The 18,286-nt window shown below is 37.8% G+C and overlaps 2 protein-coding genes across 2 annotated transcripts; one reads left to right on the forward strand and one right to left on the reverse strand.

The window, feature by feature from the left end:
- Positions 1 to 508: 508 nt before the first annotated feature.
- On the forward strand, positions 509 to 1,827 carry LOC114365597 (cysteine synthase). The gene has a single exon (XM_028322208.1). It carries the CDS (start codon positions 770 to 772, stop codon positions 1,742 to 1,744), a length of 975 nt encoding a protein of 324 aa, XP_028178009.1. The 5' UTR covers positions 509 to 769; the 3' UTR covers positions 1,745 to 1,827.
- Positions 1,828 to 8,658: 6,831 nt separating this feature from the next.
- Positions 8,659 to 12,639, reverse strand: LOC114365610 (esterase FE4). Its single transcript, XM_028322227.1, has 3 exons — positions 12,359 to 12,639; positions 9,064 to 10,352; positions 8,659 to 8,940 (listed from the first exon to the last, which is right to left on the reverse strand). The coding sequence occupies exons 1-3, from the start codon at positions 12,491 to 12,493 to the stop codon at positions 8,769 to 8,771; spliced, it is 1,596 nt and encodes a 531-aa protein (XP_028178028.1). The 5' UTR covers positions 12,494 to 12,639; the 3' UTR covers positions 8,659 to 8,768.
- Positions 12,640 to 18,286: the final 5,647 nt, after the last annotated feature.

Raw genomic sequence — 18,286 nt, forward strand, 5'->3', positions numbered from 1 at the left:
TCAAGGTGGACATGATTGATTGACTGATCGAAGGTTGCATTTAAGTAATGGGATATGCGCATGTAAATACACATGCATATTAACAGCTTTCTGGGTTGCCACGTGTACCTACAGTCATACCGGGAACTAATTAATAATAGGGTACGAGTACAGTAATAGAAGAGGTAATGATTTTATTTCATATTAAGCGTTACAGTAATTACGAACAATATTTCAGAAGAAGATTTGTTCTATTACCGCAGACATCATTTTGAGACCCCTTATGATTCTCGTCAGTTGTTCCAGACACGGAGAGAGACAACATAAAAAAATACTCGTAAATTGAATACCTCATCTAAAGTTATTTTATTTTCATAACCATTACATAACGACTCCGCTTACAATATGACGCTCATTGATCGCATTATCTGTATTTTATCTCCAATACAATAATCATAATTATGCCCCTTTATTATCTAACTGACAATTAGGTACCTACTCATATTACTGATCATTATTATTAGTAGACAGTTCGTCATTGATAATTTAGAGCTCACTCGGTTAGCACACATTATTTTGTGCACGGCGCGGCACTCGTAATACGTCATCACCTTGAACGCGCTTCATACAAACATATTTTTATTGCGCACGGTTTTCCTCACGAACCGTCTCGCCTTGCCGTGTGCAAGCAACGCGACTGGGTGACCGGCGCAATTTATAAGGGCGTACGGCACTCTCATTACTAAGTCTTCACTCGCATTCACGATCCAGCGGATATCAAGCCATCCCAATGGCTCAAACAGTGGAAAACGATATCAAAGCTTCAGCTTTGGACCTGATTGGCAACACTCCAATAGTTGCGCTCGACCGTCTCTACACCGGGCCTGGCAGAATCCTAGCCAAATGTGAGTTCATGAACCCTGGCGCTTCTATCAAATGTCGGTCGTCGCTTCACATGATCAAGAAAGCGCTAGACTCTGGTGAATTGAAGCCGGGCATGCCAGTCGTCGAAGTCACCTCAGGAAACCAAGGATGCGGTCTTGCGGTTGTGTGCGCGGTACTGGGCCACCCGCTCACTCTCACCATGTCTAAAGGAAACAGTATGCAACGAGCTATTCACATGGAAGCGTTAGGCGCTAAATGCATTCGAGTAGATCAAGTGGAGGGGACGTATGGCAACGTCACTCTCGCTGACGTCAAAGCTGTAGAGGAGGTGGGGCTCAAGATAGTCGACGAAAGTGGCGCTTACTACGTGAACCAATTTAACAACGATGGAAATTCGATGTCACATTATGAGACGACAGGACCTGAGATTTGGAAGCAAACCGGGCATCATGTAGATGTCTTTGTAGCCACAGTAGGAACCGCGGGTACGTTTACAGGAACGTCAAAATATTTGAAGGAACAGAACCCGAACATCAAGACTTTCGTCGTGGAGCCTGCAGGTTCGGAACCCATAAAGGGTGAGCCGATATCGAAGCCTCTTCATTTGCTTCAAGGGTCTGGTTATGGGTGTGTGCCCAACTTGTTTAAGTTTGAGAATATGGATGGGACTGTTAGTATAACTGATGAAGAAGCTGTGAAATACAAGAAGCTGATCGGTGAGAAGGAAGGTTTATTCGTTGGTTATACAAGTGGGGCTAATGTGGCTGCAGCTGTGAAACTTTTGGAGTCTGGCCGCGTGCCGAAGGATGCATGGGTGGTGACTGTCCTCAACGACACGGGATTGAAATATACCCCAGTGCCAGAAGAATTAACCTCGTAATACTGATTACGCCAATTAAATCAATACATATTTGTATTTAAATGTTCAACTATGAGTGTGTGTTAATACTTGGTAAGTGTAGAGTAATACACAATTATTAATTAAGTGTGAATTAAGTAATTTATATTTTTTTCTAAATAAATTTTTTATTCAGTAACTACAGCTTATGATTTCGTAAAAATAACTTCTGTCTATGACAATGAAAAACTTGACAATAACTTGAGAAACCTATTTACGTTTCTTAATTCTATAAATATTTTGTTTATCTTATAAAACTGACGAAATTGCAGAAATGATAAATAAACAGATAGATAGGTCAAGATGAATGCCGAACGGGGTTATCATAACATTCATAACAATACAACGATCATTTTGTTGGATAATAAAATTAAGTAATTATGCCAGTGACAAAATATGAATTTATCAAATTATTCAAATTCCTCGAATGCTTGTCCCCAGAATGGAAACTTGTCATCGTCGAAAGTGTTAAATATTCGGCCAGCATGACTTGTTACCTTCAGGATTTTTTAAATCAATCCAATTACCTTTTTCTGATGCACCGCTTCTGAATCATTAGCATTCGCAAAGTTTAAAGTAGGAATTTCTCAGAAGACTTCACAAGACTATAAACAATGCCGCGCATCGTTAGCTTAAAAAATGGCAATAAAAAAGTCAGATAAATAACTTAGACCGAAGTGGAGCAAACTCGTCGATATCTGCCTGCGGCGGATTCCGCGTCCAAATAACTATTCAGACCCAAATCAACAAGCAAATAGGAAAAAAAATTCACCAAATCCCACTTCCCTTCTGTCGAGTGTTCCGCCTCTGAGAATATTCGTCAAAGCCGAACCATAACATTGCTTTACTTCGAATTATCTAATCACAATTCAAACTGACTAGTTATTTGCATGAAATTGAGATAAGATATGGCCAATGTGTTTATCTTGGTATACTTTATAACTATAGATTCTGGCAGCGACAGCTCGTGTTGATTTCGCTTTTCCGGACAATTTTTCAAATTTTCCCTCTTACAAGAATCTTCATGACATTTGAATGCAATTATACTGGGTTTATAATATTTTTGTGCAGGTCTCTAAAATTTTAATTCTAAGCGCCAAAAACCGAGATCTCATTTGGTTTCCATGGATCCAATTAAAGGGTACATGGAACACCTGCCCGCCCTGTGCCAAATTAAGATAGTATAATGCGTTTTGCATACTAATGCAGGTGTACAATTATTTTATTTTGTTCCTTCATGCTAATTCTTGAGTTATATAACGAAAATTGGGCACGTAATTTTACTTTGGCTAGAAAATGAGAAGATCATTTGGTATTTAATTTTATTGAAGATTTGCATATTTTCAATTATGTATAACAAATTGCTTTTCTTAAGTTTTTTGTTTATACTTGGATAAAACATATATTGTGATAACAATAAAATCGATTGATGTAATTGAAAAACCCGAAGGACATGCAACGTATGGTATTAAAATAGATAAGTGTCATTACTGTTCTCAGAAATCATTTTTTTAATGTATAGCTTTTAGTAGCTGAATGGGTAACATGCTACGATGAACCCAAATATACATGTCAACAAATTGCATTATTTGCGCCAACTGGCAAAACACACAAAAAGTGCAAATAGCCGACACCCTTCGGTAGCCGCGCGATTATGTCATGAGTGGCAATCAGTGCCTTATTGCGACTTCTATATCACCCATCCCACTATAAACCATAAAGTGTACTGATTAGGGTCCAAATTTCGACTGGAGTCTACTTTTAACTACTGTTTACAACCACATTGAAAATACAACTCTACTGCCCTTGTTAAAGAATCACTATTGCTGTATCAGTCGGACATCAGAAGACCTACCAGATGTCAACGCGGTGCTGGTCTATTGTTAACAAATATGGGTACAATTGTGCACAATGGGTTACAGTATTTTATTTAGCGGAGGCAAGTAGACTAAACGGGCCAAATGTCGGCATTGATAATTGGGGTATAGGTACGATTGGATGAAAAGGGCCAAATATGGCATGCAACTGTTAGAATGGGAATTCTATGGTGACACTTCAAAGTTAGATTGTAGGCTGTAATTGATTTATTGACCGATTGCCAGATTACCTCAGGGCAGTATGGTATGCTGAGTGAGCTAGTTACTAAGGGCTACTACGAAATATAAGGCACATAGCAGAAGTAATTGATGGTCTCGCCTCACAATATCATGTAGATAATAGTAGCTCTCTCTTTAATATTATGATAGAGATAAATTGTGATCCGCCTAGACTTTCCATTGAGACTCTCTAAGCTTCAGAACATGTTATTGGATTTTAAGTAACAATAAATTGTTCACATAACTAACTTAACTTATATGGGCATACAGGCGTATTAGAAAAAATATCTAATTCATATCAGATCTACCCGATCAATATCCATTTATTAGCACCTAAAAGGCGATTCGACACGAGTAAACATTATGATGTCGACAATCTAAACACGTAATCACGTCGAAAGTGTCGGATTCCCACGAGATGTAACACCTGCGCCCGCGCATACAATGCTCGCATTCCAAGATGCGCCTACCCGCGGCTAGTGTTGAGACTGTATCTAAAAACCGAGGAGAACTAAAGTTCTTCTTACTAAGGGTGGATTCGACCAAACAAGAGTAAATATTAATCTCAGAATATATCGTCATTTAATCGACATTTTGACATATTTACCATACTGAAACTGTCACTGTCAATGTGCCAGTTATCCCAGGAGTTATTCTCGGATAAAAATTTGGTCGAATCGGGCCTAAGAGAGACTTAGGAAATAGATCACAAAGATTTGTAACAGTTATTCTAATATGTACACATTTTCTCGGGTTTCCCAGAAAGATTTTAAAATATACAGGATTTCAGGAATTTTGTCAATGGGTTTTCACTGTTCTTGTAACCTGATTACCTATTTATGCCTGAAGACTCATAAAAGCTGCGAGTGGTTGTTTTTAGCTGAAAGTAGTCTAATAGGAGAACGAGCGCGTCAAACGTATTATAAAAGGAAGCGAAATGGCGCTAGACATAGAGATCTTTATCACGAAAACAACATATTTTTGATATATAATTTTCTTAAAAAAAGCATAACTGACGATCCTGAATTCTTGATTTATAGTATTATCAAGCTTGTGATTTGTCAAAATATTGAAATTTAAGCAAGAACATCTGGGCCACCTTCGATATAAAAAAGACCGATAAATCTCTAGGCAATCCTAAAATGTAATGCACATCACTGGCCGATGCGCAAGTCGTGACGTGTATTACACGCTGAATTACCAACGAATGGACCCAATCGGGACCTTTGGTGATGTGAAAGAACTCAATAAAACGAACAGTTAGAATATAACAATAAAATAATAATCTTATGCCTTGGAGCAATGTAGAGATCTAAGAAACGTCGTGTTTAAAGATTTGTTTAACCTGTTTAAAATATTTAGGGGTTTTTAACAACAAAAAATCTACAAAATATTACACAAATCAATTATTTAAGCAACTTGTGTGACCGTTTTAAAGTTCTGTCTGATTCGTTCGTTCGTTTCAGCCAAATGACGTCCACTGCTGGACAAAGGCCTCCTCCAAGGTTTTCCACAATGCACGGATCTGTCTGATTATTACAAACAAATATAGGTACGCTCATTAATTTGTGTTTTCAGTTAAAGCTGCCAAATGAGTCAGTCTCAGTACTCTAGGTACAACACAACTCTACAATAACAAAATAAATTATCGGTAAATTAGGAACCTTTTCAAGGTAATCACTAAGTACAGATTATAAACGGGTCCGTGGCCGAGTCCCCCAGTTTTCGACGCACCCGTGGTCGACGCCCCCGGTCAGTTAAATTCGATTTGAAGCAATTTTTAATCAAATGTACAGTCAGGCACAAAAATGTTTATAAACGAATAAATATTTATTAGGCCCCAGTAGAATTAAACACAAAAATGAATCTAATGAAATGAAAATAATTCCTACAAAAGTTTTTTGTTTCTTACTACTGCTGGTTTTGGGTTAAAATTTTGCTCCCAGATTGCATAAATAGCGTCAAACATGCATAGTTTAGTATAATAATTAGCTTGTGAAGCTTTTTTCGTTGACTGTACTTAGTGCAAAAGCCGAAAAAAATATGATATTAAATTTATTTAAATCGGGGGCGTCCACCACGGGTGCGTCAAATACTGGGGGACTCGGCCACGGACCCTTTTATAAACAAAGTCGCTTTCCTGTCTGTCTGTCCCTATTTATGCTTAGATCTTTAAAACTACGCAACGGATTTTTTTTAATAGACAGAAAATGCATATTATAGAAGAGAAAAGCCGGGAAATTTCATTGCAACCGTGCGAAGCCGTGACGGGCCGCTAATTTCAATTATAAATTAATGTTAATACAGCGGAATTTTAATTAAATTATCAACTTAATTTATGTTATTGAATGTAATATGATACGGTTATAAATAGATAATATGTATTTTGATAAAAAAAGAGCCAATCCAACATTTATTTGTGCCGCAATTTTGCTTATAAAAAATCTTAAAAATACAAAGAGAATGCTTTCAAAATAATCTTTTCACTGGGTGCTACGGTGATCCGTGACCATTGTGGAAGTTTTTTGTTACTAATTGAACTGAAAGATAATTTATTGTCCTGCCGCAACAACAACCAGACAGGCTGTATTGACGGAAAAGAGACAACCGTACTTTTGTTCGTAGGACATTAGAAAGAGATGCAAACAGTCGCCTCGCTCTGTGGGAATCAAATCACGACTCACGCGCAGCGCCGTGGAAGGATCCCGGGACTCTTTATATCTATACAGCGTGTTCTTTTACTTTAATTAATGATTTATAAAGTTAATCAACATAAATTATTATTATATCAATATTCTTTCATTATTCTTTCATGAAACCAGCGGAACCATCGGTTTTTTTTAATAAGTAGAGTCGATTTGAGTGTAATACTCAATATCAGAGGCGATCGAAATATTTTTTCAATGCCAGCCGCTCACTCTCATAAAAGTGATATTTAATTTACTTACTTATTAAACGTGGTAGAGCACGTCGGACAAAAAATTTTTACTCAAATATATAGCACCTATTACAACTAATAAGATGCCTCTGCCACCTTGACACGTCGCCCGTGCATTGGTTTAAAATGTACTGAAAATCGTATTGTACTAGTAAACCTTCATAATAATATCCTTAACCTCAATCATCATAGCCACCACGAGGGTGTTAAGAGGGCCCAGTCCCATCTTCGGTCTGGCTGGACATGGACTGTACATATTTCCTTAACGATAACGCTGTTCTGCTATAAATAGACCAACATCTTCCCATCGTGTGAACAGTATCACAGTATTGTCTGAACAGTGAACCAAAGCCTCTTCGAACAGACTCTACTTCTATATCTGTAGGACCTATAATATCCTGAAATGCTATATTCCAGCGGATTTGCGTTTCTACCTTACTTATTTTATATTGTAATTTTGTAAATTGAAAGTAGAAATGTGGTCCAGAACGGAACACGCTGTAGAGTGCCGTGGGCAGGTTCGGATGCACCTGAGTATTTCACACCGCGACTCGCTGGCGCCGACGGCCAGTCTACTATAGTCTGTGACCTGGGCCCATAGCGCTGTGTATGTGTAGACAGAATTCAGCTTTGATTTTTCCTAATACAGCACAGATTTTTGGTGTCGCTTCTAATTGCTCATATGTAAGATTCAACCACGATGTTACGGAAATCTTCAATAATATAGGACCTATAATAGAGTTATTGTTACAGCAAAACTATAGGTAGGATCGCTGGACTCTGGAAAGCGTGTAACTTACTATTTGTATATTATTTAAAAGCTTGGTAGTATTTTTTTAAAAGTTTTGTTAGATTCTTTAGACTTTTTCATTCAAATAAAAGCGAAAATGATTATAAAAAAAATATGTAAATTATTATACGGACGGACAACATGTTTCCCCTCGAATTCTACTATTGAATCAGTGTTATTCAATATTATTTGGGAGAAAAAGGATTGACCACGCTGAACTATTCCATATTTAACGTTATATTTTTGTTATTAATTGGAGTTTTTGAGTCATCAAGGCTCATTTCTGCGCCGTGTCTATAAAAACATAGCTCTAGCCGCCTACTCGCAGCGAGCGATGTCGTGGCCCGTAATGGTATTAGCGCATTCCTCAACTCAGGCCGTCGCGACGGTGCGACATTGTCGCTTGAGTGCGTCTCTGTACTTAACACTACCTCAATAATTTGACTATCTTCCTACAAGAACTACTATACTGTATGACTCATTCATCAATAGCTGTCCACTGTTGGACTATAAGCTTCCACCACTTTAGCCATAATCTCGCAGATCGACGTTTATGAGATTAATGCGCTCTGTTTAATTTAATGAAGTACAGTACATATAACAGAAAAGTAATAACAGTTTTTCTTACGCCTATTTGACGATAGTGATAAGGCCGTGTCACAAATTTTGATTTAAGGTAGGTATAGAGTTTGTTTAGTCAGGGCTTGTAGTTATAAGATTGGCTGAATTGGCTCTACATGGAACTTAATTAAGTCTCGTCTTGGCAAAATGTTATATGAAAATGTTTGTAGTGGGATTCTATATCCAAATTAATAAAGCCATAGGTTGGTAAATTAGGCAACTTCCCACCTGATCCTGTTTAAGATAGTAAGCTCTGACGTTGGCTAGAGAAGTTAGTCACTCAAATCGATTCATTAAGCAATAATTGTAAATTTCTAACAATCTGGAGGATATTTACATTTTGTCTAAGACCACAGTCCTCATGACATGGATATAAGGAAGGGAAACGCACCAAGCAATCATTGCCATTGGTGTTGAGGTTTCCGTTATAAATGATTTTAAAAACTTTAATAATAAACATTTATTTGTGTGAAATATACGACCATTGAAAATATTAATATTTTCGGTCAAAATCTAATACAGAATAGGACAATACAGGTATGCAGAAATTTATGCTTTCATTTAGGAACTTAAATTGTATTTTTCGTACAGCTCTTTGAACAGCTTAACTCTTGCCGGATACAAATCCTCTTTCATTTTTAACTCTTCATCGATGTACAAGTATGCTAGACCAGTCTCCGCTATCGGTTCCCATTTGGTTGGCAGTAACTCATTCACTTCAGGAGTAGGATCACTAGAAGAAAAAAATAAGAATCAGATGTTGATTAATATTTAAGTACACTAATGTTACAAAAATAAGCCGTAGAAACTGGTTTGGTAAAATGAAAATATTCATGTTAATAAGCGTGGAACTTACCCATATTTGGCGAAGTTGGTCCACATTCCGACGAGCCTATTTTTGACTATCTCGTCGGTTTTAGAAATCTCCCCATCTAAAATAGAGCTCTTTATAATGTAACCTCCTTCATCACCGTGGCAAGCTCCTTTGCGTGGGATATTATACTTTTTCTTTAAGTAATTTAGTGCTCCATCGTAAGCGAACTCATAAAAATATACCGGAGAATTATTTTTAGCGATTAATGATGCAGAGACATAACCTCCTCCAAAGAAGTCAACATCTGTGAAATAATCAATCGCAAAAGCATCTTCATCATCAAATTTTTGCTCGGCTTCCAAGTAAATTGTTTTAAATTTGGTTTCCATAGCTTGTTTCTCAGTTTCGTCAATATCAAATGGTAAAAAATCCAAAAAGTTTTTTTCTTTTTTCAACTTTTCCAAACGCGCTGGATGGTGAGATACCATAAGGAGACCTTCTCGAGAGCAAAATCCGGATATAAAAGGTACTTTCGTGAATTCCCCAGACGCTAACGCATCGTACGGTTTTTTGTCCAAAAATGTTTCCCAATCTGCAGATTTTTCTACAGTTGGCACGAAACCAAAAGTAATGCCACCATCCCAAGCTTCAGCAGCAAGTACCACCATCGAATATGTAATCAAGTCTTTTGTGGATAATCCTTTCAAAAACTTAAGCAATTTTTCATCGCTTGTAACAATATTTCCTGTAATCAAACGTATTTTGTGAGCCATTTTTTTGATTTTACTGCTCTGTGCCCAGGGTAGTAAAGTCGATCCTGACTGTGCTATGGCCTTGTGAAATAAACCTTTAGCCATTGGTGACAAAAGCAAGTACTCCACAGATGCACCCCCAGCACTGACTCCGAATATGGTAACATTATTGGGATCGCCACCGAATTGTTTTATATTCTTTTGTATCCATTTAAGAGCTTGAACTTGGTCTCTGAGCCCCATGTTTCCTGGAGCATCTTTGCTATTCAATGCTAAGAACCCGAGTATTCCAAGTCGGTAGTTGAAAGTGACAACCACGACATCTTTTTCTATAAGAAAATCGGGGCCATGGACAGTATCATCAGTGCCAGAACCAAACACGAACCCTCCTCCATGTATGAAGACCATGACTGGCAAGAGAGAGTCATCTGACGCTGGTAATTTAGGCGAATAAACATTTAAATACAAACAGTCTTCATCTCCCACGACAGACTGTGTCGCTCTGTCCAATTGAGCGCAAATATTGCAATTTTTTGTGGCATCTCTCACTCCTTCCCAAGGTTCTGGTGGTACGGGGACCTATGAGAAATTAAACAGAAAGTTTAATGAACATTGTGAGTTTAATTCTTCTTACGTTCTCGCGCTAAATACTACCTGCCTTACGGCCTAATGTTTATGAAGTACATTATTTTACATTATATTGACTTCAATATTTCTAATGAAAGATTTTTCAAACTAGTAGGTATAAGGGGAGTATAAACTAGAGCATTTTCTCGAGCATGTAATGTAACGTTCTTACGAATGCCGAATGGTACAATACAGGTAAAATGTAGGTACGACGTTTGGTTCGTAAAAGGGTGATACACTAGACTAGAACATATCATAGAGCGGGTCGTTCTGTTACAAGTAAATGATCTAGCTAGTCTATAGGTACTCACCTTTAAGGCCTCAGCCTCGAACTTAGCGGGCAGCGGCGCGGGAGCGGCGGCGGGGCGGGAACGGCAGGATCTTAGGCCTCAGCCTCGAACTTAGCGGGCAGCGGGGCGGGAGCGGCGGCGGCGAAGTGTTGTGTTCGGGGTTGTGTTGTCTAGATATTTGTTTTTATTCGCAAACGAAATGTCTGAACAACGGCGACAATTTTATTTCGATTCAAATTTATTCCTAACGCTCGATTTATTGTGGGCAAAAGAAGGAGTGCGCTGCCCGCTCGTTGCCCGCTCCCTCGCCGCTGCCCGCTCGTTGCCCGCTCCGGCGCCGCTGCCGCGCCGCTGTTTTCGAGAACCGGTCTATTTGATTTTACGCATAAGATCCTGCCGCTCCCAAGCCGCCGCCGCCGCCGCCCCGCTGCCCGTTAAGTTCGAGGCTGAGGCCTTATGCGTAAAATCAAATAGACCGGTTCTCGAAAACAGCGGCGAGGCAGCGGCGACGGAGCGGGCAACGAGCGGGCAGCGGCGAGGGAGCGGGCAACGAGCGGGCAGCGCACTCCTTCTTTTGCCCACAATAAATCGAGCGTAAGGAATAAATTTGAATCGAAATAAAATTATCGCCGTTGTTGAGACATTTCGTTCGCTAATAAAAACAAATATCTCGACAACACAACCCCAAACACAACACTTCACCGCTAAAGCGCCGCGCGAGCTGCCCGCTGGTTTCGAGAACGGGTCATTACGGGTCTGCGTTGCCCGCCCCGCTCCCGCGCCGCCGCCGCCGCCGCCCCGCTGCCCGCTAAGTTCGAGGCTGAGGCCTAAAGCTTTTAGGAATATTATCTTAATCGGTCGGCCATTTGGTGTAGTGGTTCGAAACGGACTACTATTCCGGAGGTAGCGGGTTCGATTCCCGCACAGTACAAACATTTGTGTGCATGAAAATATTTGTTGGTATTGGACTGGGTGGTTTTCTATGTATAATAAGTATGTATTTTAAAAAAAAAGTATTTAAGTATGTTTATATCCGTTGTCTAGTACCCATAGTACAAGCTTTGCTTAGTTTGGGACTAGAAGCGCAGTGTAAAATGTCTAAGGATATTTATTATTTATTTTAATCTGTCCCAAATGTAAATCCGAATTTGAGCCTAGAGTATAAGAAAAACTCTAGTTTAAACATTGAAGTAATAGTACATTTATCTCAATGAGTTCATAAAATATAGTTTTTTACATTGTTTTGACCGCGACTCAAACTTGGGACCTACAAACGGCGCTCATTCAAAACTCAAAACACCACACTGCACTAGTTGTTGCTACGCTACAAAACCTTGATAGAATAACACCCGAATAATACGGTTCTTGATTTAATATTAAATTAACATCTACATTAAATAATATTAGTAGGTATGCTGTATTAAAACTTTTAAAGTTATGAATGTACCTACCTACCTTGGTAAGGCATAATATTATTATATGATTGTATTGAACATTTAATGCGAAGGTCACTGTACAACTTTTGCTGATAGTACAAAATACACGCAGTGTGCAAAGCTTTGTAAAAAGCACTTTTAATAATTTAAGTTTGCCATGAAAAATTATTCATAACTAAGCTTTGAATAATATTACACACCAAAAAAACAGGTGTTCTATTAAAATACTTACGGAAAATCTCAGTTCACCGACCGGAGGCTTGGCATAAGGTACACTTTTGAATGCAAAATACTCAAAATTATTCAAAGTTTTGTTTACTTTTCCCTTTAGTTTGCCCTCTTCTACCTTCACAACTGGGTCCGACATTGTATTTACGTTATCAATTAATATAAACTTTTGATAAACACCGAACTAAGACCCAAGCGTAATAAATATAACCTCAAAGCGTTTATATTTATTCTGTGACGAAAGGAAACCTTTCCTTTCACATTCGATGTTTGCGCGCGGTCGGAGCGCCGCCGAACACAGCGCCAAATTTTTACGGCTGCTAATAATAAAACGTGCATGCTTTCCTGCCTTGGTAAGGTTTCATTTAATGTATACTTTATTTAATAGATGGCGCTATTTCTGCAATGTAATATTTTTAAATTAGTGTAGTCTTTATTCTAAACTAGCTTTCCGCCCGCGGCTTCGCCCGCGTGGAATTTTGTCTGTCACAGAAAAACTTTATCGCGCGCGTCCCTGTTTGAAAAACCGGGATAAAAACTATCCTATGTTCTTTCCCGGGACTCAAACTATCTCTATGCCAAATTTCATCAAAATCGGTTGCGAGGTTTAAGCGGGAAAGCGTAACAGACAGACAGACAGACAGACAGACAGAGTTACTTTCGCATTTATAATATTAGTTGGGATGGACACAGTTACCTTTTAATTTTACAACAAGTTACATAATAAGGTAAAATTAAATAAATACAAAATAAAAACCTGTAACTTGATAATGGCTCATCAACCTATCGCTACCATCACCTCCACAGATGCGAATTTTATTAAGATTAAAACTGATACATTTTATTAGACCGCATGTACTTAATAACGGAATTACACTCCAGTACATAAAATTTAATGCAGTTAGATTTTTTTTATAATATGCACCCTCCTTAAACTATATTTAACAACCAGAGAAAGACATTAAAGATTTTTGATACTGCTACCTATTCTGTACTGCAACGAAAAAGGTGTTATCTTTTTTGGGAAATAATAATTAATTCTCTTTAATCCTTGTGGTCCAGAATATTATCAAAATAATTATTTGAGTAACGTCATTAGAATTTACTAAGCACTCAACAAATCTCGGGCGCAAGATAGCCGGATGCGCACCTGTGTACCTTGTCTCGTGAGAACGTCTACCTCTGTCGTTCGTTAAGGTACTTTAAATTCAAAGAGCAGTGAGTTATGGTCTAAATTGCGATAAAAGAGGATTTGTGTGCGTTTAAGGCTTTACTGTAATGTAGTCGGTGCCGCGTTTGCTGTTATTTTGTACGCACCGAACATCCGCGAGCTATTATCGTACAAATTATACAGTGTCTATGCTCGCGAATTATTCAAGATTGTAAGACCGCAAGAAACAAAAAATAATTTAAATAAGAGTTTCTCTCTATTTTATTATTCGGTAAACATTTATTGTTCAGTTGAAGAAAAAACATAGGAATATTATTACTCGTAATCGCAGCGTATAGCCTGACCAGGAACATAAAAACCCTGGCATAGAGGCGCGTCAATTGCATTTGATAGTGCAACACTGAGTACAGTCGTACCTGTGTTAAATTAATAGGCTAACTTTATGTATCAGGATTCAGGATTACGGGCTAATTTGATATTTTCATAAATTAACGAAAAAATATTATTATAGGTTGGTTAACCTGGTTTCAGTAAATTAAATGAAACCATCAATCGAGCTAGTAGGATTTATTTTATTATTCATCAATAATCAAATTCAGAACTTGAATATTCAACTGCAATGTTTGCTCATGAACGCTTCAAACTCGGTACCTCTTTCCCAATTCCATAAAATTCAACACTTAGAAAGTGAAAATTTTTTAAAAAATAGGTAGTTGAAACAAACCACAGCTAATTTTCATAGTGGACTGTACTATGCGATAAACATGTCAGTCAATTTGACAACCTTTGTCGGAAACATTATTCAATGAAAATATTGTCCGAACCCTTAGTATTTCTCTTCGACAAATACTTTAACATATTGTAAACCACTTTTCTTTCAAGGCTATAAAAATATTTTAGCAATTTAAGTCACAAAATCAATTGCGCACATTTAAAATAAAGTTTGTTTACACTTTGACAGCAATAGACTGACATGCAAGGTGACATGACAATGAAGTTTTCAGTTATAGTTCCAAAATACTGAACTGTCCTATCGATGACATTGACAGCGGGGCGCCACCGTCAATACCGAATCGCTGGTTCCGATTTTTGCCATGTTGGAAACCATATAGTTGAACGATGGTAGCGCCCCCCTGTCATTGAGTTTGGCGGGACAGTTCAGCGTGGGTCATCTATACTGTTGCCATTAAAAGAAATTAGTACCATTAGTTTTCCGCAACATGGCGAGGGTTTTTATGTTCCTGGTCAGGCTATACCTAATAAATAGGTACATGGAGATGACATTTAGTTTTATTAGGTAGAAGTGCCCTCATCACCTTTTACCATTAGGTGTAAATTAGTTTTGATAGCCAAAAGAATTCCACAAAAGAATACTCTTGCGTGTTTGGATTACGTTCGGTTATTTTGAATTAAATTTATCATGAGTTTCATCGCCTTATTACAGTAAAACTACGTACTATAGCTAAGCTAATTTATAAATTAGGTAAGTATTTATTATTTCTTCAGGTAATATTATGGTCACCCTAAGAATCGCACACGTGTGTTGTTTGCGAAATTTGGCCCTATAGGTAGTTGGCCGTGTGAACCGCCGCTTTTTGAGCTTTTCCGAGCTTACAATAAATCTTTTTACCCATTCAGGCTTCTTTGTGGCTAGATTCCTTTGTGAATGCGTAAATTGATTTGTCCCACGATGATAAGTAACGTTCTTTTGTTTTTCGTATGAAGATGAATAAATTAAGTTGTTTTATTAGATAGCAAGAAACATTGTTTATTTGGTTCGTACCTATAATACTAAACTTATGAGAGCTAGGTATCATTGAACAAAGAGTGAAAGTTCATTAATAATTAATCTAATTTATTTCGTAAAATATTATCACATAGGGCTCGTATTACAAAGAACAGGCAGCTGAAAATATTTTAAATGCAACATGTTTAATTAATGAGCATTTATCTAATATTAAGCATGAAATTGCTTGAGTTTCAATACCAATCACAAGTTTAAATATCGCCAACACTTTTAATTAAAACATGGAATGAGTGAGTAGGTAAATCAGGCAGGCGATGACCGTTGCTGACTCGGTCCACTCCCATCACGTATGTCTCCATCCCCCTTTGTTGAGTCTGATGATGGCTGCGTGGGCGAACGCAGGTGTGGCGGAGACTGGCCGGCGCCGCGGCGCATTCCGGCGGCGGTCACGCGGCGCCGCCGTACTTGATGACGCGATTTGTCCAACTGGACCGATTAGCTTGAGCTATTTAGCTCGAGCAGCAGTAATGCATAGCATCTAACAAGTAGGTAACAACCATAAAACCGCACAGTCAGACAAAGCAGAAACCAGAGGCTGGCTGACCATAAGCTCTTCCACTTACTTAGGGTAGACCGGGGACAATAGTACCATTTTTTGGAAATTGATCAATATTGAGAAATCTAATGAAATATAACTTATTCTGTTAGGATGCTGTAAATACTAGACTCTTAAGCTACAAATGGCAATGCCAGATTTTGTATGGAAAGTGGCGTCTTTTTTTTTTCGCGCGGCCATCGATCAAACTTTGTTTTTTGATTACAAAATAGTGTAATAAACCAAACTTACTATGGCATTTATACCTCTAAACTCAGTCTGAACTGAGTTACGAGCATTAGAAGTTTGATGATTTTCATACTAGATTTGCTTTTTGTGCGCAAGTTTTGTAAGAAATTGCAACAAAATATTGCGATATTTTTTTATTGCGCTGATTCTGCTCCATACTGATGTCTGGAGCATTTAATGGATGGTATTGTTTGTTTACACATACAATCTCACTAGTTTGTTGCAATTTCTTACAAAACTTTTTGAAAATCATCAAACTTCTAATGCTCGTAACTCAGTTCAGACTGAGTTTAGAGGTATACATGTCATAGTAAGTTTGATTTATTACACTATTTTGTAATCAAAAAACAAAGTTTTATCTCGCTCTCTGTGGGCAGACTTGCTCTTTCTAAATAAACAAAAAATATAAAATTGCTCAAATTCAATGAAACCAATGTAAAATCTTTATTTCTTGACATAGGTATCATTAAAAATGATAAGTGTAGTTACTGGTAAAACGTTTTAGGAAGAAATTACTGTAAAAAATGTGAAAAATGTTTACAATGATCCAATGTCGGAAATCACGAAATAAACACTTACGCGTGGAATCTTATGTCACTTCCAGGACACCACGTACTACCGCAACCACGCACTACAAAATTTTGCACCAATTCTTGTGATAAAACAATGATTATTTCCTGTAAACAATCTCAAACGAAATTAACTGCTTAATAAACAAAATAGTAAACAACCGCCATGATGGGCCGGATTGGGCCGATGTTGCCACATGGTACCGATTACCCAGGAATTGGGATTGTAATTCCCTGATTCGCCAACACATTAAGCCTAAATGGCCGACAATTTTGTGATTTTTTATTTAACTAGGTAATCTTAGTTTCAAATATTAATTATTTATTTAACTTCTGATTTGGTTAGTGTATTGGCTATTTCGAAGAATTTACAAGGAGATTTAAATCAGAAGATAGCAATACTACAGTTCACACTAAAAAGAGAGGTAGGGCCGCAGAGAGCGAGATAGATATAAGTAGGTATTTGACTCAAGTTTTGTTCCAAACTCTGCCCTCCATTTTTATCTGTAGCTTCATGATTGTACCGCTACAATTGACCCCATGGAAACTGGTACAATTGTTCCATCCAAGTAGGTAGTCAAAAGAACTTCACCTAAAATTCAGTCATTTTCACAGTGAATGCCAATTATTCGCTGTCGATACAAAGTTTAGAGCCTGGATAAACTATTGACAACAATACCTTGTAACAAATATCATATTAGGCAACTTATGGGCTCATATATTTGACGTAAAAACTTACTGCGGCTGGGCAAAAAACAAAAATCCTTCCTGTACATCTTCGTTTCTCAGCGCAAGCGCCGCCGACTGGTGAGCGGATGGAAACACAAAAAGCGCATATTCTGACGCTATGCACACAACCTAACGTCGCTTGTATGAAGAAATATCGCCGATGGTACTATTGACCCGTGGTACTATTGTACCCGGTCTACCCTAGGTCTTAATATTATACATTTTCTAGACATGACTATAATATGGACAACCTGGAAGTCGCTTATCTCATTTTAATCATCATCATCTTCATCTCAGCCATAGGACGTCCACTGCTGAACATAGGCCGCCTCCCCATTGCTTTCCATGTTTCCCGGTTGGTAGCGGCCTGCGTCCAGCGCCCTCCTTCCTTTGGTGGACCTTTAAGATGTCGTCGGTCGGTCCACCTTGCCCACCACTTGCTTTCATTATTTTTCTGTAAAAGAAATGAAAACATGATTTACTGCCATCTATATTTAAGATTCAAAGACATGCTTTCATTACTTACTGATATTTTTACTACTCCATGACAGATGTCACTGCAACTTCAGTTTTATACTACTCCTCAACAGATGGCAGTGCTTGTTATGATAAATAATTTCATGAATTATTATAATTAATTTAATCTTTTTAATAACGATATAATCATGAATATATTAAAAATTATACTTAATTAAAAATTATGAAACATTAGATTTCAACTAAAAACTTATCAACACTGGCAATCATGAATAAAATAGTACGATAAACGGTAAAGACGGGAACTACAACTTTTTGTATGTAATTTGACAGATTAACGTGGAAGTAGCGCCCTCCTTTAATTTCATTAAAATCTTTGGCAATAGGAATACGTC

Source organism: Ostrinia furnacalis, unplaced genomic scaffold (assembly GCF_004193835.3).
Source record: "Ostrinia furnacalis isolate ACB-3 unplaced genomic scaffold, ASM419383v2 OfSCF7604, whole genome shotgun sequence".
NCBI classification, from domain to species: domain Eukaryota; kingdom Metazoa; phylum Arthropoda; class Insecta; order Lepidoptera; family Crambidae; genus Ostrinia; species Ostrinia furnacalis.

Excerpts from the sequence above, each read along its gene's own strand:
- LOC114365610 (XM_028322227.1), bottom strand. The coding sequence starts at position 12,493 with ATGTCGGACCCAGTTGTGAAGGTAGAAGAGGGCAAACTAAAGGGAAAA. Across the intron at positions 10,353-12,358 it reads TCGGTGAACTGAGATTTTCC|GTCCCCGTACCACCAGAACC; the intron begins GTAAGTATTTTA and ends AATTTCTCATAG. Across the intron at positions 8,941-9,063 it reads ACCAACTTCGCCAAATATGG|TGATCCTACTCCTGAAGTGA; the intron begins GTAAGTTCCACG and ends TTTTTCTTCTAG.
- LOC114365597 (XM_028322208.1), top strand. The coding sequence starts at position 770 with ATGGCTCAAACAGTGGAAAACGATATCAAAGCTTCAGCTTTGGACCTG.